The sequence below is a fragment of the Schistocerca nitens genome, chromosome 4, assembly GCF_023898315.1.
Source record: "Schistocerca nitens isolate TAMUIC-IGC-003100 chromosome 4, iqSchNite1.1, whole genome shotgun sequence".
NCBI classification, from domain to species: Eukaryota; Metazoa; Arthropoda; class Insecta; order Orthoptera; family Acrididae; genus Schistocerca; species Schistocerca nitens.
Genome location: NC_064617.1, coordinates 314,820,668 through 314,848,024, shown reverse-complemented (window position 1 = coordinate 314,848,024; position 27,357 = coordinate 314,820,668). Strand labels below are relative to the sequence as shown.

General features: G+C 44.9%; 1 protein-coding gene across 1 annotated transcript in view; it reads left to right on the top strand.

Moving 5' to 3' along the window:
- Window positions 1-15,886: 15,886 nt before the first annotated feature.
- The window catches only part of LOC126252274 (uncharacterized), a gene marked incomplete at both ends in the record, with an annotated part of 54,045 nt that continues 42,574 nt past the window's right edge, over window positions 15,887-27,357 (top strand). Inside the window, 2 exons of the mRNA XM_049953147.1 lie at window positions 15,887-16,172; window positions 24,574-24,807. Coding sequence (XP_049809104.1) covers window positions 15,887-16,172; window positions 24,574-24,807 — 520 coding nt within the window. The remainder of the gene's footprint in view (window positions 16,173-24,573; window positions 24,808-27,357) is intronic.

The window sequence follows — 27,357 nt, the reverse complement described above, 5'->3', positions numbered from 1 at the left end:
CTACGTCGGCCTGTTTTTGTTATACGAGGTCTGTTCAAAAAATTTCGGAACATTGTAATTTCGCACCAACGGTGCGCTGCAGGGAAATATGGTTGGCATCCCTGCACACGCCTGTGTCTCGTGTGTAACTGCGGGAAGCTTCATTGTTTTATGTCTGTCAGTTATTATTCACTGCTGTATTGAGTAGATCGTTGTGTCGCACAGTTTGCGAATTCCGAGAGGGCAGAGTTAGAGGAGCACGCGTCTTCATTAAATTTATCGTTGAATTCAGGGAAACCTTTATAGAGATACTTGGTGGTACAGGTGATTTACACCATTTAAAAAATAGCCGGGCGCAAGTTAAAAATGATCCTCGTTCAGGGTGCCATTCGACGTCTACCAACGACGCTCAATTCAGAAACGTCAATGTCCCAAACGGAGACTAACTGTCAGGGATATTGCAGAAGAATGTAACATTTCAGTACGATCATGTCATGAAATCCTGACACAGAATCTTGAATTGCTTCGTGTTGCCGTCAAGTTCGCCCCACGGACCATGAGTCAAGTTAAGGTGGACCATCGCATCGCGGCCTGTGAAGCACTTTTGGATCGCGCAAGTGAGGACGTGATGTTTCTTAAAAGAATCATAACTAGTGATGAGATGTAGGTATAGATTATGATGTTGCCACCAAGGCTCAGTCTTCACTATGGATCGGCAAAGCTTCTCCAAGAACGAAATAAGCTCATGAGACCAGGTAAAATGTCAAATCCATGCTCATAGTTTTCTTTGAGTTTGAAGGATTAGTTCATCATGTATGTCGTCACAGATATTCTGCGAATTACGTCAATTCTTACCGTGTTCGTCCGAGCACAATTTGTGCTTCGTCTTAAATGATCCACCTCAGTGGCAGGCAGATTTATCTTTTCTAACGTCCCAGGCTTCTGCTCAGTACAAAACTACACTCTGGACTATAATCTTACACATTCTATTCCTCGTCGTTTTCTTTTTTTTTTTTTTATTCCACCGAATAGAATTCATTTCCCTTGTTACATACAGCTCGTCCTTATTAATCTTACTATCGATTTAATCATTGTTTGTGCCCTATTTTTTAGATAATATCCCAAGATATTTTGTCTTTTCCACACCTACAATTTATTTACTTTTTCCGTTTCAGCAGCCAAGTACTCACACTTTTGAGTTTCGTTTCAGGCCGGGGAAAATCATCTTCATCATTTACTACTACAATCTGGTCATCTGCAAAATACATGCTAAATATCTTGCTGTCTTCTATTGTCACTCCCAAAACCTGGAATTTTCTGTGCCAAGTTTGCAGTATCACTCCTAGGTGCACTTTAAAGAAGGACGGAGACAGCCTATGTCTCTGCAGCAGACCATTATTCATCTCCAGTTCTTCTGTCCAACTATTCCCAGTCCTTACTCTCACTATGCTATTTTCATATAACTACATAACATTTAGCAGTCTTTCCCCACAGTTTGTTGGTGGAAACATTATCATAGCTTCCTCTAGGTCAGTCAATGCAACATAACTCCCCAGCAGAACCTTTTTGCTTTTTTCACAAATTACTTTTTCGATATGACAGAATGGAGTCAGACAAGACTGAATACTGTCAACTCTGTAAAATCTATGCAGAATATGTTACATCTATGCAGAGTATGTCGTCAGGGATGCACTGGATGGCTGGGATGGTAGAATTTCAATTGGTGCGAGGAAAATCAACAACCTACGCTTTGCTTATGATACTATCGTCAATGCAGGAAGTGAGGAAGAGCTTAATGGTCTAGTATCCAGAGTGAAGACTGTTACTTTAAGTTTTGGTCTAGAGACAAACATGAAAATAAAACCAAATTAGGGTTATTAATAGCCAAGGTTTAAATCAAATTCAGCTAACAGGAAGCTTAAAGGATGTGGAGGTAGTGAATGACCGAGTATATCTAAGTCCTCTGACAAACGACAGTGTAATAAAGACGTAAAACAACGTATCGTACTTTGCAGAGCCGCAGTGGTTAAACTCACTATGCTCTGGCAGGACAGGACAATATTTAAAGCAACAGAGATGCAAGATGCGCTTCGTGGAAACGTTGCTGTTTTTTATGTTCTTGTACGGCTGCGGGATCTGCACCGTTAAAGCTAATGACAAGAGCAGAATTGATGCCTTCGAGATGTCGCGTTGGTGGAAGTGGTTACGCGTAGCCGGCCGGAGTGGCCGAGCGGTTCTAGGCTCTGCAGTCTGGAACCGCGCGACCGCTACGGTCGCAGGTTCGAATCCTGCCACGGGCATGGATGTGTGTGTTGTCCTTAGGTTAGTTAGGTTCTAGGGGACTGATGACCTCAGAAGTTACGTCTCATAGTGCTCAGAGCCATTTGAACCATTTGTTACGCGTAAAATGGACAGAAAGAAGAAGCAATGCTTTCATTATAGACGAACTTAACATCGCAAGAAGTTTATCTTCGCGTGTCAGCCAATGATACTTCCAGTTACTTGGGAAAATTTTGAGAACAGAAATGGATAATTTATAAAAGACCGTCTTGCAACAGAAAGAGAAGATCTCGTGTAAGAGCAGCAAGTTGATGGCTGGATCAAGCGAAGAAGATTACCAGCCTATGTCTTTACATTATTTTAAGAAACGCTAAAGATCTCTGCGGGCGGAGATGTATAGTCGAAGGTCCCGTTATGTAAAAAGTAAATGAATAAACGCGGTCACGATACTTAGCAATGAGTAAACCGACTAATGATTAATGAAGTATATTAAAACAATTTGTGCAGAAACCAGACTGCAGTTATATGGTCGAAGGACAGGAAGAGGAAGCAGTGGTTGATGAGGGGAGTGTGAGAGGATCTTATCCTATCCCCGATGAAGCAGAAATTTGGAAAGAGAATTAAAGTTGATATATATTAACGGGGACATGTGAGAATATGTGCCCCGATCGAGACTCGAACCCGGTATCTCCTGCTTGCTTGGCAGACGCTCTATCCATCTGAGCCACCGAGGGCACAGAGGACAGCGCGACTGCAGGGACTATCTCGCGCACGTCTCCCGCGAGACCCACAATCTCACGTTGTATGTCCACACACTACATTCGTAGTGTCCCACCCCAACACACTCATTACTCGTGGAAGACATTCTTACCAAGTCCCGTAAGAGTTCGGGGAATATGTGTGCATTCGCACAGAAGAAGAAGGTCATGGCCGGTGTTGCCAGGACTATATACATATGTGGTTATGGTGTCTATTCTTTCGGGCATGTCCGAAAGAACAGACACCTTATCCACATAAGTATATACAGACTCTGGGGTTTTCCGATGATGCTGTCATTCCGTCAGAGACAGCAAAGGACTTCGAGGAGCAGCTGAACGGAATAGACAGTGTCTCGAAAAGAAGTTATAAAATGAAAATCAACAAATTCAAAAGAAGGGTAACAGAATGTAGTTGAATCAAATTAGGTAACGGCTAGGAAATTACTTTAGGAAATGATATACTAACAGCAGTATATGAGTTTTGATATTTGCGTAGGAAAGTGAGTTACGACGATTGAAGTAGGATATACAGTGCGGACTGACCACAGCATCGCAAGCAATTCTGAAGAAAGAGAATTAGGTGTCGAATATAAATTTGTTAGCAAGTTTTTTTGCATGTGTATGCTTGTACACACGTGTTTGCTGAATATTAATAACTCCCCAGCACACATGCATAGAAATGATTATTTTCGGGTCCAGTTTTTACTTGGTAAGAATTTACAGAGTTCAAAAAAAATTTGATCAACACTGCTGTGACGTACGTGAGGTATCAGGTAACTCGAGCTGTGTGCTTGCTTGTGTGTCGGTTAATGTCGTTATAGTTACCATACGGTTTTTAAATGCTTAGAAAAAAGCAGGAGGTGAATCCAAGATTAAATGAAGCTTACTCAAAGAAATTTAAACTGACGTTAGAGGCAATGCCAATACTTGAGAGATATTAAAAGAAGAACGTTGGTAAATTATAGTAACAGTCATCGGTAAGGAAAATGGTGTAACTAGTAAATGTCTACATGCACTGAAATGAAATGAAGACCCGTTCTGGGTTTACGGAGTAAGAGCTACTTTCCTTTCCAGCTCTTGTCTCTGCAGTTCTCGGAGACAGCCTCACAGATTGTGTACTCCGATTCCGTCTCTGAATGAGCCTCTTCAGAAGTTCGCCGTAGAACTCCGAGAAGTAACACACACGGGCGGTGAGAGGTGACTTCGGCCGTTCGGGAGCCTGCGTGTGTAAAACGACCCCCGATGAGACACGAGTTCGGAACTGGTAAGAAGAAAATTGTGTTCCTTCTCGTGAGACGTGGCTTCCCGTTGAAGGTTTCTCGCTGTTACTTGAAAATAGGAGCTTTCAGTCAAAGTCAAGTTCAAATCAAATTCTGAGCTGAGCGGAAATCTTGCTTATTTCGAAGAAGGTATTTGGGGAAAGAGCACTGAATTTTAAGAATTAACTTTCGGAAATTGTAATTACTCACAGAAAGAATGGCATAATCTTTGAGGGAGAAAGGAAAAAAAATATGAAAAGATGAAACACCGTAGATTCTCTTGAGTAGTTGACGTCTGTAAGTCGACTGTTATCACATTGTTACACAAACAGTGTGAAGTTTGGAGACGATAAAAAGTGTGGGGCGACATTAAGTAGTTTAACTTGTCAATAAGACAGCGCAATAACCAAACGACGTCAGAAGAACATTTATATCCGACCCTCCATCAGTACAGTGACAATTCGAGTGAATTCTTTTATGTCCAGCGTCATTGTTGATTCGTTCATCACCTCATGGTTAGTTTTATGTAGTTCCTTTGTGGTGTCGCGTGCCAGCTTTCCTCTCCAATTTACTATTGTAGGTGGTACTGGCTTCTAAGGGAATATAAAAGCAATATTTTCTGCCTGTTATCGTCTTTCCTACCATCAAATTTTCATTATCTCACCTGATAGTCTTCTCCTTGGACCGTTGTGGCACCAGGCAAATTTTCGTCTAACAGAGGTTTCGATTGCTTGTTAAAATGAGTTGATTATGAAGGGAACAGCGCAATAACAGTCAGACGGCTCAATTAAAACTGGAAATATCCCAGGAAACAAACAGAAATGCTAGGCACCTCTTTACACAAGAAAATGTGGGAACTTGCTAGACCACAACTTTGGACTAGACAAGCGATCCACAGGCTTGCCGTGGGACGACAAAAGTACAAGAGAATATAATACATAGGAAATAATGAAGAATAGTCCAGCCCCTAGAGAGAGAATACGGATGCAGTAAATTAGAGACTAATCTGCAAGATTAGAATCACAAAGAGAAGGTAATTAGCCAAGAGCCGACACGCGTTGCTAGCACTCAGACAAGGGCACCGCGACAGAAGACTACCGCTCTAGCATTGTAGATACAGTGAAGCTAATTTCTCACGATGCCGGTCGCATATTTGTAGCTAGATCACTGCGCTACGAGCATTCTACCGCGAACTCTCAGCTAGAGCTGAACTTAGCAGGACACGGATGCTTCCACGGTGATGGAGACAAACACATGTATGCGATTATGGCGGCAACTACCGCACTACTACTCGTCACAGCATAAAGCCTACCAAGAACTGGAAACTACTGAGGCCGAGAAGGCATGTGTCACAACTTTTGTAACCTCGGATACTCGCACACTGGATTCCTCCGAGAGCTAAAGACTCTCTACAGGTATCCTAACTGGTAGCGGCAGTGCCGACTGTCGCTTACTCTCTGTGCCGAGGGTCAGTTCGAGCCGCCCACGCACAGGTTAGCGCTCCTGCGGCCGGTGCCAATACTTTGTCCGCGGAACGGATTGGTGGCCCTCCACACAAGCTGTGCTTCGGGTTAAATTTGAACAAATAGACACTGGAACTTCTGTAGCCTTCCGGAGATTGAATTCAACGTCTTTGTGATTAAAGGGGTACAGCCCGGTGCCTCCTATCACTGAAGTCTTCTGATGTATACATTCTGCTGTTATTGGTTCTCTACCGACGTCACAGTACTCCAAGACTTCTTTTACACTTAGGTGACATAAATCATGGGATGGCGATATGTATGTGGCGATGGTATCGCGTACACGAGGTAAAGAAGGGCACTGCATTGGTGGACCTAGTATTTGTACTCACCTGATTCATGTCAAAATGTTTCCGACGTGAATATGGCCGCATGACGGGAATTAACAGACGTCCAAAGCGGAATGGTAGTTGGAGCAAGACGTATCGAAATTTCCATTTCGGAAATCGTTAGGGAGTTCAATATTCTCAGATCCAAAGTGTCAAGAGTGTGCCGAGTTACCAAATTTCAGGCATTACCTGTCAACATGGACAACACAGTGACTAACAGCCTTCACTTAACGGCAGAAAGCAGCGGCGTTTTCGTAGAGTTTTTAGTGCTAACAGACAAGCGACACTGCGCGAAATAACCGCAGCACTCAATGTGGGACATACGACGAACGTATATGATAGTACAGTGCAGCGAAATTTGGCGTTATTGGGCTATGGCAGCAAATGACCGACGTGTGCGTCTTTGCTAACAGCACATCATCGCCTGCAGCGCCTCACCTGGGCTCGTGACCACATCAGTTGGATCCTAGTCGTCTGGAAAACCTTGGCCAGGTCAGATGAGTCCCGATTACATTTGGTAAGAGTTGATGGTAAGGTTCCAATGTGGTGCATACCCTACGAAGCCATGGACCGAAGTTTTCAACGAGACACTGTGCAAGGTAGTGGTTGGTCCGTAATACTGTGGGCTGTTTTTACATGTAATGGAGAGGGTCCCCTGGTCCAACTGAACAGAACACTGGCTGAGTGTGGTTATACTGGCGTACCTGGAGACCATATTTAAAAAAAAATCTTTATTTCCAAAAATTTATTAATTATATAATTTAACCCACTACCTTATGTGATTAGTGGGCCGAAATAGTGATACAATAGTTTTAGTTGCAGCTATTCTAAGTTATATTTTAGTAACTAGTTAGTATGTGAGCTATGGGATAAATGCAATGGGCAAATTAGTGAGTTAATTAACTACTAAGCAGGTAACCTAACTATAGACTAGTTACTAAGGCCTACAGCGTTATATATGTTTCAGTTGAAATATAAGCCAACTATAGAGCCTTGCTCATTCAGCTAACCCCAATGAGCGTGCCCCTGACACTGGGCAGGCCAAGATGTTCATCGCTGCAGGTTTCTAGAGATAGTGTCTAAAAACTAAGTCCTACAATTAAACTTATTCTAAGGTAAAAATCAGGTGCGTTGTCAAGATCGGTGAGGTTGCACCCCACTCCCCCTGAGTCCCGAGGCGAGGCGGATTCCAGACTGAGGAAGTCGGCCTCTCCGCGCCCAGGCGGTTTGGGAATAGGGTACCAGACTCTATCGGTGTTTAGGTAAGTCTCTCATTAATGCTAGTTTAATTCTCTCAGGTAATTCTTTAAGACTTTCTGTGATACCATGTTAGCCAGTTTATTAATGGTCTGAAAGGTGTCGTGTTGTCTGAGCAGTCTATGTGTCATAGTGTGGTAGTTGGTCTCGTAACACTGAGTCCACATCATTGAAAAGGGGACACTCGTAGACTACATGGTCAGGAGTACCCTCCGAAACACCACAGTCACACGCAGGTGTCGCCTGTTTCCCGAATCGACATAAGTATGTCTAGTAGGGTCCATGTCCAGTGAGAAAGTGAATTAGTCCCCGGGTTGGTTCGAGATATGTCATTCCCATTCTTTCTCCAACATCTGGTAGAAAATCAAAAGTTCTGCGCCCTGTTTCTTCGCCTTCTCACGATTGTTGCCATAGCTGGTCCCCTCTTAACCTAATCTCAACCTTGTTCCCAGTCCTGCTGCCTCAAATCTCTGTTTTCTCCATATTCCCCTTCTTTGCCCAATACCAAGCGGCCTGTTCTCGAATTTTGATCTCCAAGGGGCAGAGCCCCATTATGACTAACAGGGCTCCTCCCGGCGTAGTCCTATATGCCCCTACTGATCTCATAATCATATTTCTCTGTACTCTTCTCACTGTCATGGCAGGCACCACCCTCGTGAGCCTGTGCGCCCAGACTCCCGAGCCGTAACCCACTATTGAGGTGAGTATGCTATTGTGGTAAAGTTTGATGAGATGTGGTGGGAGATGAAATCGTTTGTGTCCTATGGAAATGAGGTTGTTGAGTACCTGTAGGGCTCTTTGAGTTACGGTTTCAATGTGCCTTCCGAAGGACCACCTTTCATCAATGATGATTCGAAGATTCTCTCGTCGCCGGAGAACTGGTGAGCCCTCAATCCTGACAGTTGGATTACGAACTAGCTGTCCCTTTAGAAGAAGGTATGTGGACTTGGCTGGTGAAATCTTCATCTTTGTGTTTCGGCACCAAAGTTGTAGTGTTTCTATTGCTCTTTCTATCTTGGGCTCTATATCTTCTCGGCTACGGCCGCCGACCAGTAGGAGGAGGTCATCTGTGTAGGCTATCATCTCTAGCACTTCATCACTTTGCTGTAGTTTGTCTAGTAAAGGTTCCATGTGGATGCCCCAGAACAGGGGACCCAGTACAAAGCCCTGGGGGACATCATTTTGTGCTAGTTTTTCATATTCTTGTGCTAGGGGATGATAGCCAAACCTCCCGATCCTCACAATAGCTCCTCAGACACCCATATAGCGGCCCTGAGCACTCCTTCTCCCGTAAACAGGAGAAGAGCGAAGGCCACCACAGGTTGTCGAAGGCGCCACTTATGTCCACCATGATGCCGACAACGTACTTGTACGGGGTAGAGCCACAGACCTCGGCCGCCAGGGCAATTGCATCAAATGCCGATCGCCCAGGCCTGAAGCCGAACTGCCTGCCGCTCATCCCGCACAGCACTCGGTGCGCAGCCAGTCTGTCAGCCAGTAGTCTCTCCAGAACCTTCCCAAGCAGATCGAGCAGGCAGATTGGTCTGTAAAATTTTATTTCTGCTGGGTATTTGTCAGTTCCTTTCTTGATGATTACTACATTTTCCCTCTTCCAGATCCAAGGGAACTTTTTCTGCCTGAGACATTCATTGTAGAGGTGAGTTAGAGGGGCGACTATCTGGGGGGCCAGAAATTGCACCACCTCCGCCACAATGCCGTCCGGCCCGGGAGCTTTCCCTCTCTTCAGGGATTTTATATGGGCAGCTACCTCCTCTTCAGAGAATGGGTAAACTGCCGTTTCATTTCCATATACATTGTTGTTGTCATCACGCAGCTGCCGTTGTTCATCTGTCTCTCCATCCGCGGTATCGTTTAGGCAGGAGGGACTGGAGAAGGACCTCAGCAGTTTCCTGCCAAGATTGCGTCCTCCCGCCCCCATACCTGACGGTTGAGAGCTCCATCGGAGAGCGGATTTTCTCACGGACAAGCTTGTAGGGGACTCCCCATGGATCTAGAGCTAGCTGGTTCAAAACAAAGTGTTCCCAGCTTTTTGATCTGACTTCGCGTAGTTGTTTTTGGAAATTGTCTTTGGCTTCCCGGTATAGCTGCAACCATCTTTGTCTTTCCAACCAGACGACACTGCGCTGGTAGTGCCTCCTGAGCCTTCTGACAGACCGGCGCATCTCCTCCAGTTCATCTGACCATGGTGACGGAGAGGCCGCCATGGCCTTCCTCCTAATAGGTACAGCAGCTTTCACCGGTCGAGTTATTACTTTCACCAGTTCCTCGGCTCTGTTGTCTACGTCAATGTCCATGTGTCCGTCACCTTCTGGTAATGCAGGAATATCGCACTCCCTAGCAAGTCTTTCCCAATCGGCTCTTTTGTAATTGTATTGCACCTCCCACCTCATGGCCCAGCGGCTCTCCTTCTCTCCTACAGTAAAGGTGATGAGGTTGTGATCGCTAGTGGTGGCGTTCTCTTCTACTCTCCATTGCTGAATGAGATGCGCAGCATTAGGCGTAGCCACGGTCACATCAATGTTTGTGCCTTGGCCACCTCCCGCCACGTAGGTCGGAGGGTTGCCCGGCTTGTTAGCCACCACCAGATGCAAGGCCATGATGGCCTCTTCTGCCTTTTCTCCATTAGGGTCCCTGGTGCCGCTGTACCATAGGGGGGATTTGGCGTTTATATCAGCTGTTACAATCGCTTTCCACCCCCGCAACGCCGTGATAACTGTGGTAAGGTGTGCCAGATGGCTCTCAATATCGTCTCCATACTGGAAGTACATGTTGATGATGACGATTGCTCCCGATGGAGACTGCAGCTCTACGACGTTGCAGTGGCTGGTTGTGAATTGTGTTAATACTGTGGCCCTTAGAAGTTTATTAGTTATTATAATTGCCGTATAATTGCCGGTCTTGGGTCTTCCCCTCTGCTTACGACTTGCTAGGTCGCAGCCGTGAAAGCTATTTTCCCATTTAGGGATTACGGCTCTTGCAGACAGACCACATCTAGTCTCCTCTCCTCCACTTCCTTGTGTAGCTCCTGCATCACTGGTCTGCTGTTATGGGTGTTAAGTTGGCCAATGATGATTTTCGTCGTGTAGTCATTTATGGGAAGTGTATGTAGATTCTATCCTTTGGCCATGTCTTACTCCAGTCGGATGAGATGCGTCCATTTGCCAAAACTGCTTGTTCATAGATATCGTCCAGGTCGAATTTTTCACCTCGTCTTTCGAAGACTTTCTTAAGTAGGTCCCGCAGGGCTCCGAAGTTGGTGGGGAGATTCACTGACTTGAGCTGTATTCTGTCCACAGCCTTCATTACCGGGAAGGTGACTCTTCTACCATATTCATGTCCCACCCGAACCACGTGTCTCAAGGCAGTGGTCAGGGTAGTCGGCTGCTCTAGTCTTGCTATTTGCATAGTGAATTCAAGGTTGGGATGGACTCTGACTGGGTCGGCTGGTGGCAATCTGACGACAGGATCTGTTGTGGTAGATGTTTCGCGGAGCTAGTTATTATGTTTTCCTGAACTGGTTTCTTTGAAGTTCTGTTCTCCTCTGTTGTTGAGATTGCCACAGTCTCTGTTACAGGATGCCGCTGCCGTTGGTCTTTAGTCGGCCTTGTCTCCCGGCTTGGGGAGGAGGGAAACGTGGCTGTAAAAGGCTCCGTTTGAGTTCCTCTGTCCATTGTTGAAAAGTCGGTTTGAGTGCTTGTGTCGGTGGTTTTAATGGTGGCGCTCGTGAGCGACCTCAAGAATAACTTGAAAGCACTTGCCCTCATGGCATCCCTCCTCCTTTTGCTCGAGGATTTTCTTTTGGGCATCCTGTTTGCTTTAGCTTGATCAGCCATAATCTATCCTTGAAATCAGTCTTTGTTCCAAGAGTCTGTAAGTGGGGCAGTTGCGTCCAGTGGCTCCGCAACGATTTTTGCCCCGTCTTTTACATGGGATGCAGACTGCTGCAGCCCTACAGTCTTTCCTCACATGACCATCCTCGCCACATTTTGAGCAGGCCGACCCCCTGGTACAGTGCCTCAGAACGTGGTCGAGATCTCCGCAATTGTGGCAACGTGGTACCACAAGATAGTCTCTAGTATTTACGGCGTGAAAGCCAATGTATAGTTTGCCCATTGCCGTTACTCTTTTCCACATTTGAGCGGAGACCTCGGCAACGTGATGAACCACATCACGGTCCCGAGGCCCCATTTTGAATCTCAGTCTAAAACTTTCTTTAAATTCCTCGTCTGTCATGTCCTCAAAGTTCTGAGCCTTAATAGTGTTTTGTAGTTCCTCATTAGTCATAATCGTTGGTACGTCATATAAGATGGCTAACGGGTTTCTTTTCCTCGGTGGCTCGCATTTGACCACCGAGTTTAATTTGGCATTGTTCAGTAGTTTTTCTTTGTCCTCTTCTGAGGCAACTTCAACGATTACCGAGTTTTTGCTCGGTTTTACTTTGTTGATTTTGATTTTGTCTTTTACAGGATTAATGGTGGTAGTAAGTCGCTCCTGTATCTTTTTTACGCTAGAATCTTGACCAGGCAAGGTCCTTAAAAAGACCGTTGTGTCTGATCGGTTGGTGACCCTGGCAATAGTGTTCTTAGTTGTTTGCGGTTTCAGTGGCGCTTGTGCGACCACTCCCGCCCAGGTCTTTCATTTTCTTTCTCGAGTTCCTCTACGTGGCCCTCAAGCTTGGCGTTTGCGATGGCCCATGCCGCCAGCTCATTTTTAATATTATTGTCAAAGCCGCCTGACTAATCTTGCCGTTTCTGATGTTTTGCTCAAGGATCAACGTGATCCTTGTGTGTCTTTGCAACACGTTTTCATCAGTTGCCTGTCCCAGCTCGTCCTGAGGAGCGGGTTCAGGCATCGAAGAAGCTCGCGATGGCGCACTCGTATCACTCGTTTCTGGTGTCGCCATTTTGTACGAGTGGAGACCATTTGCAGCCATTCATTGAATTCATGTTCCCAAACAAGGTTGAACTTTTATGGATGACAGTTCACCATGCCAAGTGGGCACAACTGTTCGCGACTAGTTTGAGGAAGATTCTGGACTGTTCAAGCAAACGATGTGGCCACCCATCGAACATTTACGGGATATAATCGAGAGATAATTTCGTGAAACTTCCTGGCAGATTAAAACTGTGTGCCGGACCGAGACTCGAACTCGGGACCTTTGCCCTTCACGGGCAAGTGCTCTATCAACTGAGCTACCCAAGCACACTCACTCCCCGTCCTCACAGCTTTAATTCCGCCACACTTCGCTGTAGAGTGAAAATTTCATTCTAGATCATTTAGTGCTCAAAATCCTGCGCTGGCAGCTCTTTAGCAATTATGGACGGCTGTAGATGCAGAGTGTCTCAGTATTTCTGCAGGGGACATCCAACGACTTGTTGAGTCCACGCCACGCCACGCCACGCCGAGTTGCTCCACTACGCCTGGTAAGAGAGATGCGACGCGATGTTAGTAGGTATCCCATGACTTTCGTCACCTAGGTGTATCTACATGATACTCTGCAATTCACATTTAAGTGCTTGGCAGAGGGTTCATCGAACCACAGTCACATTATCTCTCTACCATTCCACTCCCAAACAGCGCGCGGGAGAAACGAACACCTAAACCTTTCTGTTCGAGCTCTGATTTCTCTTATTTTATTTTGATGATCATTCCTACCTGTGAAGGTTAGACTCAACAAAATATTTTCGCATTCGGGAGAGAAAGTTGGTGACTGAAATTTCGTAAATAGATCTCGCCGCGACGAAGAACGTCTTTGCTCTAATGACTTCCATCCCAACTCGCGAATTATATCTGCCACACTCACTCACGAGTTGCCCTTTTTTGCACCCTTTCGATTTTCTCCGTCAATCCCATCTGGTAAGGATCCCACACCGCGCAGCAATATTCTAACAGAGGACGAACGAGTGTAGTGTAAGCTGTCTCTTTAGTGGACTTGTTGCATCTTCTAAGTGTCCCGCCAATGAAACGCAACCTTCGGCTCGCCTTCCCCACAATATTATCTATGTGGTCTTTCCAACTGAAGTTGTTCGTAATTTTAACACCCAGGTACTTAGTTGAATTGACAGCCTTGAGAATTGTACTATTTATCGAGTAATCGAATTCCAACGGATTTCTTTTGGAACTCATGTGGATCACCTCACACTTTTCGTTATTTAGCGTCAACTGCCACCTGCTACAGCATACAGCAATCTTTTCTACATCGCTTTGCAACTGATACTGGTCTTCGTATGACCTTACTAGACGGTAAATTACAGCGTCATCTGCGAACAACCTAAGAGAACTGCTCAGATTGTCACCCAGGTCATTTATATAGATCAGGATCAGCAGAGCTCCCAGGACGCTTCCCTGCGGAACACCTGATATCACTTCAGTTTTACTCGACGATTTGCCGTCTATTACTACGAACTGCGACCTTTTGACAGGAAATCACGAATCCAGTCGCACAACTGAGACGATACCCCATAGGCCCGCAGCTTGATTAGAAGTCGCTTGTGAGAAACGGTGTCAAAAGCTTTCCGGAAATCCAGAAATACCGAATCAGCTTGAGATCCCCTGTCGATAGCGGCCATTACTTCGTCCGAGTAAAGAGCTAGCTGCGTTGCACAAGAACGATGTTTTCTGAAACCATGCTCATTACGTATCAATAGATCGTTCCCCTCGAGGTGATTCATAATGTTTAAATACAGTATATGCTCCAAAACCCTGCTGCAAACCGACGTCAATGATATAGGTCTGTAGTTCGATGGATTACTCCTACTACCCTTCTTAAACACTGGTGCGACCTGTGTATAATGACGGTCTGGTGGTCTGGTGGTCAATAGGAATATCCGTGCACTTTTGATGAGGTAGTGTAGAGCTGTTGAAATCTGCATTGGCGCAGACCAGTAGCTACAGGGTGTTTAAAAAATGACCGGTATATTTGAAACGGCAATAAAAACTAAACGAGCAGCGATAGAAATACACCGTTTGTTGCAATATGCTTGGGACAACAGTACATTTTCAGGCAGACAAACTTTCGAAATTACAGTAGTTACAATTGTCAACAACAGATGGCGCTGCCGTCTGGGAAACTCTATAGTACAATATTTTCCACATATCCACCATGCGTAGCAATAATATGGCGTAGTCTCTGAATGAAATTACCCGAAACCTTTGACAACGTGTCTGGCGGAATGGCTTCACATGCAGATGAGATTTACTGCTTCAGCTGTTCAATTGTTTCTGGATTCTGGCGGTACACCTGGTCTTTCAAGTGTCCCCACAGAAAGAAGTCACAAGGGTTCATGTCTGGCGAATAGGGAGGCCAATCCACGCCGCCTCCTGTATGTTTCGGATAGCCCAAAGCAATCACACGATCATCGAAATATTCATTCAGGAAATTAAAGACGTCGGCCGTGCGATGTGGCCGGGCACCATCTTGCATAAACCACGAGGTGTTCGCAGTGTCGTCTAAGGCAGTTTGTACCGCCACAAATTCACGAAGAATGTCCAGATAGCGTGATGCAGTAATCGTTTCGGATCTGAAAAATGGGCCAATGATTCCTTTGGAAGAAATGGCGGCCCAGACCAGTACTTTTTGAGGATGCAGGGACGATGAGACTGCAACATGGGGCTTTTCGGTTCCCCATATGCGCCAGTTCTGTTTATTGACGAAGCCGTCCAGGTAAAAATAAGCTTCGTCAGTAAACCATATGCTGCCCACATGCATATCGCCGTCATCAATCCTGTGCACTATATCGTTAGCGAATGTCTCTCGTGCAGCAATGGTAGCGGCGCTGAGGGGTTGCCGCGTTTGAATTTTGAATGGATAGAGGTGTAAACTCTGGCGCATGAGACGATACGTGGACGTTGGCGTCATTTGGACCGCAGCTGCAACACGGCGAACGGAAACCCGAGGCCGCTGTTGGATCACCTGCTGCACTAGCTGCGCGTTGCCCTCTGTGGTTGCCGTACGCGGTCGCCCTACCTTTCCAGCACGTTCATCCGTCACGTTCCCAGTCCGTTGAAATTTTTCAAACAGATCCTTTATTGTATCGCTTTTCGGTCCTTTGGTTACATTAAACCTCCGTTGAAAACTTCGTCTTGTTGCAACAACACTGTGTTCTAGGCAGTGGAATTCCACCACCAGAAAAATCCTCTGTTCTAAGGAATAAACCATGTTGTCCACAGCACACTTGCACGTTGTGAACAGCACACGCTTACAGCAGAAAGACGACGTACAGAATGGCGCACCCACAGACTGCGTTGTCTTCTATATCTTTCACATCACTTGCAGCGCCATCTGTTGTTGAAAATTGTAACTACTGTAATTTCGAAAGTTTGTCCGCCTGAAAATGTACTGTTGTCCCAAGCATATTGCAACAAACGGTGTATTTCTATCGCTGCTCGTTTAGTTTTTATTGCCGTTTCAAATATACCGGTCATTTTTGAAACACCCTGTATAAGGGACAGGGAGAGGTGAAGGGAGCTGCTGACAGGTGGGGACGGGCGCCCCGTGTGTTTCAGCGTACTGCGACCGGCGCGACACGCTGGCCAACCTGTGCGAGAAGATCACGGGCGACGCGGCGCTGTTCTCCATGTTCCGCGTGGCCGGCGCGCCGGCGCCCTGCCCCTTCGACGGCGGGCCGCCCTTCAGCTTCACGTACAGCCGCGGCGCCGGCGCCGCCGACTGCCGCGTGCCCGAGTCGCGCGCCGAGCCCTGCACCGACCCCTCGCGCCTGCTGCTGCGCTACCAGGCGTGCCCCGACGTGCGCGGCACCGAGAGCGCCGGTGAGTTGCCGCAGCAGCCGCCAGCCAGCCTGCCGGCCAAAACTGCGGGGGGCACTCAGAAAGTAATGACTCCTTCATTAAACTGGTTACTGTAACAGCGTCATACATCAACAGATAGGACCTATATCAACATAAAATACTCAAAACAGTCAAAACTTTTAGTAAAACACTTATCAGAACCAAAACACACAGACGCAGGAGCTCCTCAGCGCAGATTATTACGACCAACACTGTTTCTGAGCTTCGACCATAAATGTAATAGACTGGCCCTGACGTCATTTTCGTGGCTCCAACATCTCTGGGCTGAAGTCACGTGAATGTTGGCGAAACATGGTTGTTTCGTGTTGCGCTTATGGCTGTGCTCAGCGTTTTGTCGGGGGAAATGGCATTACAATTCACGTGTAAGTGTTTCTGTGATAGTGCAGATGCGTTTATTGAAATCTGCTGAAGTGACTTTTATATGTTTTTTACGCTTGTAATAGAGTATCACGCAAATTAAAGTGTTGAAAGTGATGCCTGTAAAGTCAGACTCATATTACATTTTGGAAAGTATCTATGATAATTCGGTTACAGAAGTAAGTATAACTGTTTCTCGTTCCTACTCATAGTTTCCCTAAGGATGAAAACCGAAGGCAGCTTTGGATACAGGCCCTGAAACGGAACAACTTTAAGTCATCTGCACATACGCGCCTTTTCTCGAAGCACTTCGAGGAGAAGTGTTTTGATAGGTTAGTTATTATTTACAATGTATATTTATAATTTATATTTAGAGTGTCTGTCAATTTTAATCCTGATTTTTTATGGAGCTGAGACTGGAGGGAATTGGCTAAGTAGTGATGCTATCCCGACACGTTTTGATTTTCCTGAGCATATCAAATCGAAGAGGCCTAAGCTCCGTAAATCACACACCAGAAGGCGTTCGTTAGATGATGCCGCGTCTTCTGAAATCTGTGCTTCCAAAGCCTGTAAGTCTGAATGCTGTTAGAATCTGTGTGATAACTGCGAGTTAGTAAAATATTGTATTAGAATAGAACTGTAGCACGTTAAATTTTTTTTTAAACTGATAGTTTAAACTTTTGTAAAAATAGTGGGAACTGAACCTTTGAAGTGCACCTAAAATTGATACTCTAAAATGGACCTGCTCCTATAGTCGAAAATTTTGGCACCTATATTTGACATAATTCCCATGTCCCATTTTCTTTTATAAGTGACTAGACTCAAAACGCGGCGAATCCAATGTTTAAACTTTTGACACGAGCCCACTCTTACTGTTTAAAAGAATTGTAACGGCATTATACTTTAATTGATAGCTCATAGTAATTTCGTCCCGCTGCCCACCAGAGTGGCGTTCGATGTATTTGTTAGATTTTAAATGGTACTGTGAACAAATACAGGTCAAATGTAGTTCTGAATAATTTTTCGCAAATAAAAAACTAATTTTTGTTGGAAGCGTTTGGCAGTCAATTGAGAAATATGGGGAAAATACAATACAAACATAGGATGCCAGACCGTTGATTTGAAATCCCGCCACGTTTTGCCAACAGTCACGTGGTTTATGTTGGAGCCACACCAGCCCCATAGCTTCTGCACAGCAAGGCCAGTCTACTAGTATTTATCGTCGAAGTTCCAGATACAAACTTACATCAGTGTCTTTCCCAGCAAATTTTTCTTCTTTAGGGCCAGCAGCATAATATATACTACTAGCTATTAAAATTGCTACACCACGAAGATGACGTGCTACAGACGCGAAACTTAACCGACAGGAAGAAGATGCTGTGATATGCAAATGATTGGCTTTTCAGAGCATTCACACAAGGTTGGCGCCGGTGGCGACACCTACATCTTGCTGACATGAGGAAAGTTTCCAACCGATTTCTCATACACAAAAGGCAGTTGACCGGCGTTGCCTGGTGAAATGTTGTTGTGATGCCTCGTGTAAGAAGGAGAAGTGCGTACCATCACGTTTACGACTTGGCTAAAGGTCGGATTGTAGCCTATCGCGATTGCGGTTTATCGTATTGCGACATTGCTGCTCGCGTTGGTCGAGATCCAATGACTGTTAGCAGAATATGGAATCGGTGGGAACGCCGTGCTGGATCCCAACGGCCTCGTATCACTAGCAGTCGAGATGACAGGCATCTTATCCGCATGGCTGTAACGGATCGTGCAGCCACATCTCGATCCCTGAGTCAACAGATGGGGACTTTTGCAAGACAACAACCATCTGCACGAACAGTTCGACGACGTTTGCAACAGCATGGACTATCAGCTCGGAGACCATGGCTGCGGTTACCCTTGACGCTGCATCACAGTCAGGAGCGCCTGCGATGGTGTACTCAACGACGAACCAGGGTGCACGAATGGCAAAACGTCATTTTTTCGGATGAATCCAGGTTCTGTTTACAGCATCATGATGGCCGCATCCGTGTTTGGCGACATTGTGGTGAACGCACATTGGAAGTGTGTATTCGTCATCGCCATGCTGGCATATCACCCGGCGTGATGGTATGGGGTGCCATTGGTTACACGTCTCGGTTACCTCTTGTTCGCACTGACAGCACTTTGAACAGTGGACGTTCTATTTCAAATGTGTTACGACCCGTGGCTCTACCCTTCATTCGATCCCTGCGAATCTCTACATTTTAGCAGGATAATACACGACCGCATGTTGCAGGTCCTGTACGGGCCTTTCTGGATACAGAAAATGTTCGACTGCTGCCCTGGCCAGCACTTTCTCCAGATCTCTCACCAATTGCAAACGTCTGGTCAATGGTGGCCGTGCAATTGGCTCGTCGTAATACGCCAGTCACTACTCTTGATGAAGTGAGGTATCGTGTTGAAGCTGCATCGGCAGCTGTACCTATACACGCCATCCAAGCTCTGTTTGACTCAATGCCCAGGCGTATCAAGGCCGTTATTACGGCCAGAGGTTGTTGTTTTGGGTACTGATTTCTCGGGATCTATGCACCCAAATTGCGTGAAAATGTAATCACATGTCAGTTCTAGTATAATATATTTGTCCAATTTATACCCATTTATCATCTGCATTTCTTCTTGGTGCAGCAATTTTAATGGCCAGTTGTGTATGTCTGTTACCGAAATGATTATTACAGTAGATGCACCAAATAGCTGCTTACAATAAGTAGTTTTTATTCACGACAGACTGTTTCGGCTTTTTTCAAGCACGTCTAGACCGATGTGATGACCATATTACTTCATTAGTGGACTGTCTTATAACCGTCACTGTTTCAATAAGATGGTAAGTATGTTGAAAACTAAATGTTAGTTACGATGTGGCAGCAGTTTGACAGCAAGTGTATTACTGGAACTGTCTAACTTTTGCCACATCGTAATAAACATCTCATTTTCAATATGGTGACACCATTTACCATCCTGTTAAAACTGTGACAGTTATAAGATAGTCCACTAATGAAGTAATATGGACGTCGCATGAGAATGGACGTTTTTGAAAATGGCGATAAAGTCGAACAGTCTGTCGTTAATAAAGGTTACTTATTATAGGCAGCTCTTTGGTGCACCTACTGTAATAACGTTTCCAGTAATGTTAGTCAAGGAGAGAAAATTCTGTCTGCTGATAACGACAATGTTACAGTCACTGAGTATACAAGATAACTCATTGCAGAGAAACCAAGTGAAGCCATCAAAGAGGTTTACTTGTCAATGACTAGTGAAATGACACTGAAGATTAAGAAAATTAATGCCATCAATTTCAGATTTATAGGTAAAATGGCAAAATAAATGTAAATTCCATCTCTATAGAGTGTGTAACAAACGCGAAATTTCTGTGAATGAACGTTGATTCTCAGCTGAAGTGCATACTTGCAAAGAGATTTGCAAACAGAATGACACCAACATGTTGGACCCTTAGAGTCCTTGTATCAGTATGTACCACCCAGTGTTACTTATATACGTTTCACATGTACACTCAGTTCTTAACTTTAGCATTCTTTTCTGGGGAACAAATGCACAAAATACGAACACAATTTTCAGACTGCAGAAGAAGACCATAAGAATTTTAACCAAAAATAGTTCTCGAGCTCATTATAAATGTGCGTGCAAAACACTGCGAATTTCAAGTACTCTGTGTGAGTATATCTAACAGTCAGCTGTATACGTCAAAACAAAGCAAAAAACAGACAAAAAAAGTGACCACTAAGTGACCACTTCTACAGTAGCGAACTCAAGGAGGTAGACAGTGTTAAGATGACATCGAGGAGGAGTTACTTTCAAGACACGTGGGCCTTGGGATGAGTACTAGGTCACCTTGGAGTGGGTAAACTGATGCCGTCGTTGGATTTCTGCTGAAATCGGCTAAGTATATTTAGGCCGGCATCAATAATACAAGTGGAAAACGCACAGCGAATGTGGATGATGAAATTATAACAGATGAGATGATATGGTTGCATATATCTAGTAGCATACTTAATGGTTAAGATGCTGAAGGAAAGGTTTGGCTTAGATGTTCGGTGGGAGTCTTGTACAGCGATTTTGGCCGATCGGAGATGTTATTCTGGTGGCCAACAGCAAAACCACCTCATTTTCTACGTGTTCTTTCCAATTTAAGTTGTTCGTAATTGTAATTTTGAGGTAATTCGTTGAATTTACGGCCTTTAGGTTTGATCAATTTATCTTATATTCTATTTAGCACTCATACGGATGACTTCACCCTATTCATTATTTAGGGACAATTGACTATTTTCGCAACACGCAAATATCTTATCTAAATCGTTTTGCAATTGGTTTTGATCTTCTGACTACTGTACTGGACGATAAACAATTGGATCTTCCGCAAATAGCCTAAAACGGCTGCACAGATTGTCTTCCAAATCATTTACATAGATAAGGAAGAACAGAGGGCCTATAACACTACCTTGGCGAGTGCCAAAAATCACTTGCGCCTTACTCGAGATATCTCGCAGATATTGCTGCTAATGTAGGTCACGATCCCATGATTGTCATGTTAGTATGGAATCGATGAGTTCATAAGCGCAATACTTCACGGCATGCAGAAAGTCAAATATCCCACGTGACTAGCTCCCGACAAGACGGTCGTATTGTTCGCTAGCCGTGCAGGATCGTAAACCAACGTCCAGTAACCTGAGTTAGAAGACGAGATTGTTTGCAACAAGACCAGTATCCACATGGAAGTGCAGCGACGTATGCAGCACAACTGACTTTCAAGTAAGCGACTATTGTTGTGGCTTCCCTTGATGTAGCAGCAGAGCGAGGTGCGCGATCACTAAGGCGCTCAGACATAACTCTAGACACATGAGTGGTACCATGCCGTCTTCTCGGATGAGTTCCGATTGTGTGTTTAGTATCACAATGGACGTATCGAAATGTGGAGGTTTCGAGGAGAAAAAAAAGGTTCGAATGGCTCTGAGCACTATGGGACTTAACATCTGTGGTCATCAGTCCCCTAGAACTTAGAATTACTTAAACCTAACTAACCTAAGGACATCACACACATCCATGCCCGAGGCAGGATTCGAACCTGCGACCGTAGCGGTCGCGCTGTTCCAGACTGAAGCGCCTAGAAACGCTCGGCCACACCGGCCGGCTTCTAGGAGAATTAACGTTGCCAGATTGATTTCGTCGTTGATACATGCCCAAAAACTGGCTTCCTGGTATGAGGTGTCTTTGGTTACACAGCACTGTCACCTCTGGTTCGCACCGTAGAAATTAGGCCGATGGCTTCGAGGTCTCTGTGATAACATGTTTCAGCAAGATAACGTAAGACCACGTGCCCTTGACACGGAGCGGAGGGTGTTCACTGTTTCCCGGTGTCTCGCACTCATTAAAAAAAAATGTGGTGATGGGTTATCGAGGGATTGCATTCACCGATTCGAAAGCCAGTGCGACTGAAGAAATATTGCAAAGAGTTGTCTCAAGTACCCATATCTGTCTGTCAAGGTCAGTTAGACTCAACCCTCAGCCAGAAGTATTACTGCTAAGTTGGCCACTCTGTCCTCGAAGTTACGCACCTGATATAACTCCACGTCACAGACAAATTTAATCATCTGCCCTTCCTATTACACTGTATGATCTCAATAAGTAAAAATTCTTTATTTGCTATCCTTGCTAGTGTTTTCAGTTTCTGTTGCGGTGGTCGTCAAATTTTCTTGCTCAAGTGCCAATACCGAAATTGTCGAGCAACATCAGGGGTGGCACATGCGCGTATCTTATTATTAATTGATAACCTACATAAATTAATATGTTATCAGGCCCTGCGCAAATGGAATAGCTACAGTAAGGCCGCGATATATAAGTCACGACCCCCAAGTAATGATCATTAAAATTCGCCACCATTGTGTGACTCTCTTCTGTCTCTGATTGCAGCCAACCTCAGCGGCCTAACGGGCGTGACACCGTAGTTGCATGGTGAAATGTTTTTTACAATATGCACGAGTAACTTTGATTAATAGTACTATTTATACTAATATTTAAATGCAGTGCTGAATATCAAACACCATCGCAGGTGTTTGATAAATGATTTAAAAGCTTGTTTTCTTTTTCTTATTGCAGTGTGTTACAACAACCTTACTTAATTTAATTTTCCTTGCTACAAATAAGTACCACCTTTGAAGATGATCACCTCTGTAATGTCCATTCACAAATTCATGCAACTTTCTTGTTATAATTTATATCATAATAGTTAAATAGGAAGAGTCACTCACGCTCGTGATTTGTCAGTATTGTAACACAAATAATAAAACATTCTCTCCATTTTCTTTCTCATAACCTCAAACGTCTAACCCCACAGTCGCCGTACTACTTAGCCCTCTGCCCTTGAGGTATACGGCCAACTTTACTTAGATCACGGCCGAATTCACCAAAGTCAATTAAGATTAAGCACGTCTTAATATATTACTGTCACTGTAAGTATTTTTGTTTGTTACCGAGTAGGAAAACTACACTCTTAAGAACCTCTTAACATTAGTTGACGTTTTTGGATACGGCAGTTAGTTGCTAGATGCATATTTTTATAAAATTACTACCGAGAACTGCAGGCCCCACGAACACAAACAAGATACGGGTCAGGTGCGGCCCGCGGGCTGCTGTTTGACGATAACTGCTCTAGTGGCTTCAACTAATCCTTTCTCTTTAGCATCCTCCAAGGAAGCGGAGCAGTTTATTTTCGAAGACTTTTATAAAATCTTTTTTGATCACACCCGAAATCACGCTTGAAGACCTCGGCTGAAAACAGTAGTAAGGGACAGTGGATGAAAAACAGAGTCATTGAATGTCATATATTATACTTGGTGAGCTTTATGCATATTACTATGATAGCTCTACGATAAACCTAGAAATTGCAGTTTTATCTCTAATTTTAGATTCTCACTAATGACAGCTTTGTCAGTACATGTGGATGTGAACATTGATAATTGGAAATACGTGGCTGTTACTACTAGTAACGTGTGGGTATTCGTGATAGAAAAATGGTTTTCAGAAACGATTAGTACAAATGGTGTGGGTAACTACGACTCAGATAAAGATGCTGAATATGTTCTTGTACGCAAATGCGCTTCAAAAGGTGCTGCTAATCAGGTACATTCGAACAATTCTTTAGGAAAGTAAATAATTTTAAGTTGCAGCCCTTACCGTTGTTTACGTGAAATCATGACAGTGTGTTGGTAGAAATATTAAGGACCATCCTTAACATTGAGCTGAATCATAGATTAATTTTTGAGGTGGTTATACTTCATTATTTCAAAAACTGGTAATGCAGATCTTAGTATCATAAATTGAAACGATGCTGACTTTTTAAATTTGTATTTTTGAGAAATTACACTGTAATGTTTCGTTAACCCACCCAGCAGGCAAACAGTGGTAAGTCAATGCTAACTGATGTTAAGTGAACTCAGTTTACAAGTAACACTGTCAAGTAACCACTGACGTGAAACTTCCTGGCAGTGCTCTAGAGCACTTGCCCGCGAAAGGCAACAGTCCCGAGTTTGAGTCTGGGTCCGGCACACAGTTTTAATCTGCCAGGAAGTTTCGTATCAGCGCACACTCCGCTGCAGAGTGAAAATCTCATTCTGGAACCACTGACGTATTTTCAAGAATAAAATTTTGAATAGAATTAACGATTGTAAAGCTATGTCGTTACTCTATAAATTTTTGAAATCAATGAATATCTGAAAAAAAAGATGGATGTACTTGAAGTATCTGACTTGTGAGCTGTTTACTGGCAATTTCCCAAAACAGCCAACTTGTCCCTTATTATTGTTTACAGTCAATATCTTCGTTTATACATACATGTTTCGAACTGTTTTTTATGCCAAAGACCAGGGGGAGGTCTGGGTGCAATAGGAGAATACTTATGTCTCTGGTATGTACAGTAGGCTGAGCTGCAGCGTTGTGCCGGGCGGTGTTGCAGTGGAGGAGCTGGAGTGCCTGGGCTCGTGGCGGGACGGCTCGGTGCGCTACTTCGTGGGCCGGCTGGAGCACCGGCTGGCGCACTCTGACGAGGACCGCTACCGCTGCTTCGTGTACGAGCGCCTCTCCGGGCCCGGCGACGCCGTCTCCTTCAACGTGGCCCAGTCGGGCGACGCCACCTGCTCCGGGCTGCTGTCCGCCAGCGAGGGCTCCCGCACCATGCGCCTCACCAACAGTAAGTCAGACTCTTGAACATTACCACCACTCATAGTAAGTTGGAACGTAGTTCAGAAGGAAGGAAAGGAGACTCCCTTGTAAGAAATCGCCAGAGGCGTGATCGTTACCAGTGGAGTACAAGGTCTGTTTGGGTAATGATGAAATAAGTATGCCAGGTCCTTCTCAAAGGAAAACTTCCATTTTGGCATTTGCTCTAACGAATTTAAGAAAACCACAGGTAACGTATACACTTGTTGTAGCTGGGATTCACAGTCATAAAAAACCTTTTGAAGGACATCATCTTTACGCCAGTGACTGTTGTAAGTGTTTACTACACACTATTACAATTTAGGCCTTAGGCCATTATCAAGTCCTGACATTACGGCTTTAAGCCATGTCAACGTAATGTAAGCTGACACATTTGTACGTCTTTTTTTCTTTATTGTTATTACACTCCCCAAAATGGGGCGGGCTGGCAGTGGCACAATACACTGCTGTCCAGCCAAGAGAGTTACAGAAAAACATAGTCAAATGAGAAAAGAACACATAACATAGACTGGTATAAATTGTTGAGTACACAAAAACAAAAATAGATGAGTATAAATGGTAGATTTAAAAACAACACAGATGAGAACCACTCAAACATTCGGAGAATGAGCACTGTGAGTCGACACAAAAACAAAGAAACACCGCAGTGGGAACACAAACGAATGATGCTGGCGACAGCGTTGGTGCTGATGGAATGTAGCACTGCACACCTTACTGGAGAAACACTGACATCATAACGAAAATGTTAAAAATCGCTGCACCGAAGGGGACCTACCACTGGGTGAAGGGTAGAAGGGTGAGAAGAAAAGGGAGGGGGAGAGACAATAGGGGAAACCAGGAGGGGAGGAGGAAGGGGCCTGCGAGGGGAGAAGGAAGGAGCCAGAAGCTTGGGAGGGGGTTGAAAAGGAGAAAAAAGCTGGTCGGCAGGGAAAAAAGAGGAGAAGGGGGAGAGGGTGGGAGTGAGGAAGCCCGGAGGAGGGAGGGGGGAAGAAAGAGGGATTAGAGCTGGTAGTAGGTGTAGATGGAAGGCACGAGGACATCATCCGAGAGGGGGAGTTGGCGGAAGCCACCTTGGGTGTGGGTACGGAGTGTGTGGAGATGGAGACCAGGTAGGACACTGTGTTACCAGCATGGCAGCAGGCTAGGGTGTGAGAGGATGGGGGAAACCAAAGGATGGGGGGGGGGGATCCAGTTTACACGAGACGTAGAGGATCCATATTCATTCAAGGAACAGGAAGGGAATCAGATCATAAAGGATCCTCGTGGGGGACAGGGGACGGATGTGATAAGCGAGGCAGAGTGCATTGTGCTCAAGGATTTGCAGGGATTTGTAGTAGATGGGGGGGGGGGGGGCGGCAGAGATCCAAACAGGGTGGGCAAAACATAGGAAGGGGCGGATGAGGGAATTATTATAGGTATATAGGATAGTGGAAGGGTCTAACCCCATCTTTGACCATATAGGAGTTTGAGGAGATGGAGGCGGTTACATGCTTTGGCTTGGACTGTGAGTAGATGGGGTGTTCAGTAAAGGCGGCGGTCGACGGTGATGCCAAGGTACTTGAAGGTGGGAGTGAGAGTAATGGGGCGGCCATAGATGGTAAGGTAGAAATCCAGGAGGCGGTAGGAGGGGGTGGTGTGGCCTACGATGATTGCTTGGGTCTTGGAGGGTTTGAACATCGTAAAACAACACAACACTTCTGCAGCTGTGGTCTAATGCATGTGTGGCTGGTGATGGGCTAACGAACATGTGCATTTTCAGATTGTGTTGTTTCACGATGTTTCAATACGTGTGCTCGCACTTTGTAACAACGACACAAATGTATTTAACATGATTGACAACGACATACAACAGAGCGGATTTTCCTCCTTTCCCCGCCCGTCTCCCTCCCCCTCTATCCCCCTCCCTCCCTTCTCCTTCATCTCCATGCCGCTTGCAGATCCTTTGGTTTGCTCATCGTCATCTGTGCGCTACGTCAGTGTTGTGTTTGGTGCTGTTTTCCTGTGCATCGAGAGCTGTGATTTTAATTGTGTGCTGGACTTGTGCATAGTGTTACTGTCAGTGATTGTTATGTGCTGCCCGTCCGTCGATACTTTTATGCTCCGGTCATACTTCGCCATGTGTTACTTTAATTGTCCCAGTGTCAGGTTTTTTGTGTGCGTTACTTTTTTACGTTTTTTATCTCCGTTTTACAGTCACCCCCTTCGTGTCTGTTGTCTTCCATAATGTTCTCCCCTTTTTTCTATCTATGTACACCATATTTTCTCCTTTATGTTATTTTTAAATTTCAATTGTGTGTTCTATATCTTTCGGCTGAAGAGCAGCGCATTTACTGCTGCCAGCCTGCTCCTATGGGGAATTGAAATACCATAAAAAAGACATAAAATGTTTCAGCTTACATTACGTTGACATGGCTTAAAGCAGTAATTATTATCAGCACTTGATAGTGGTCCAAGGCCGAAATTGCAATGTATAATAAAAACTTATAACAGTCACTGGCGTAAAGATGATGTCCTTCACAGG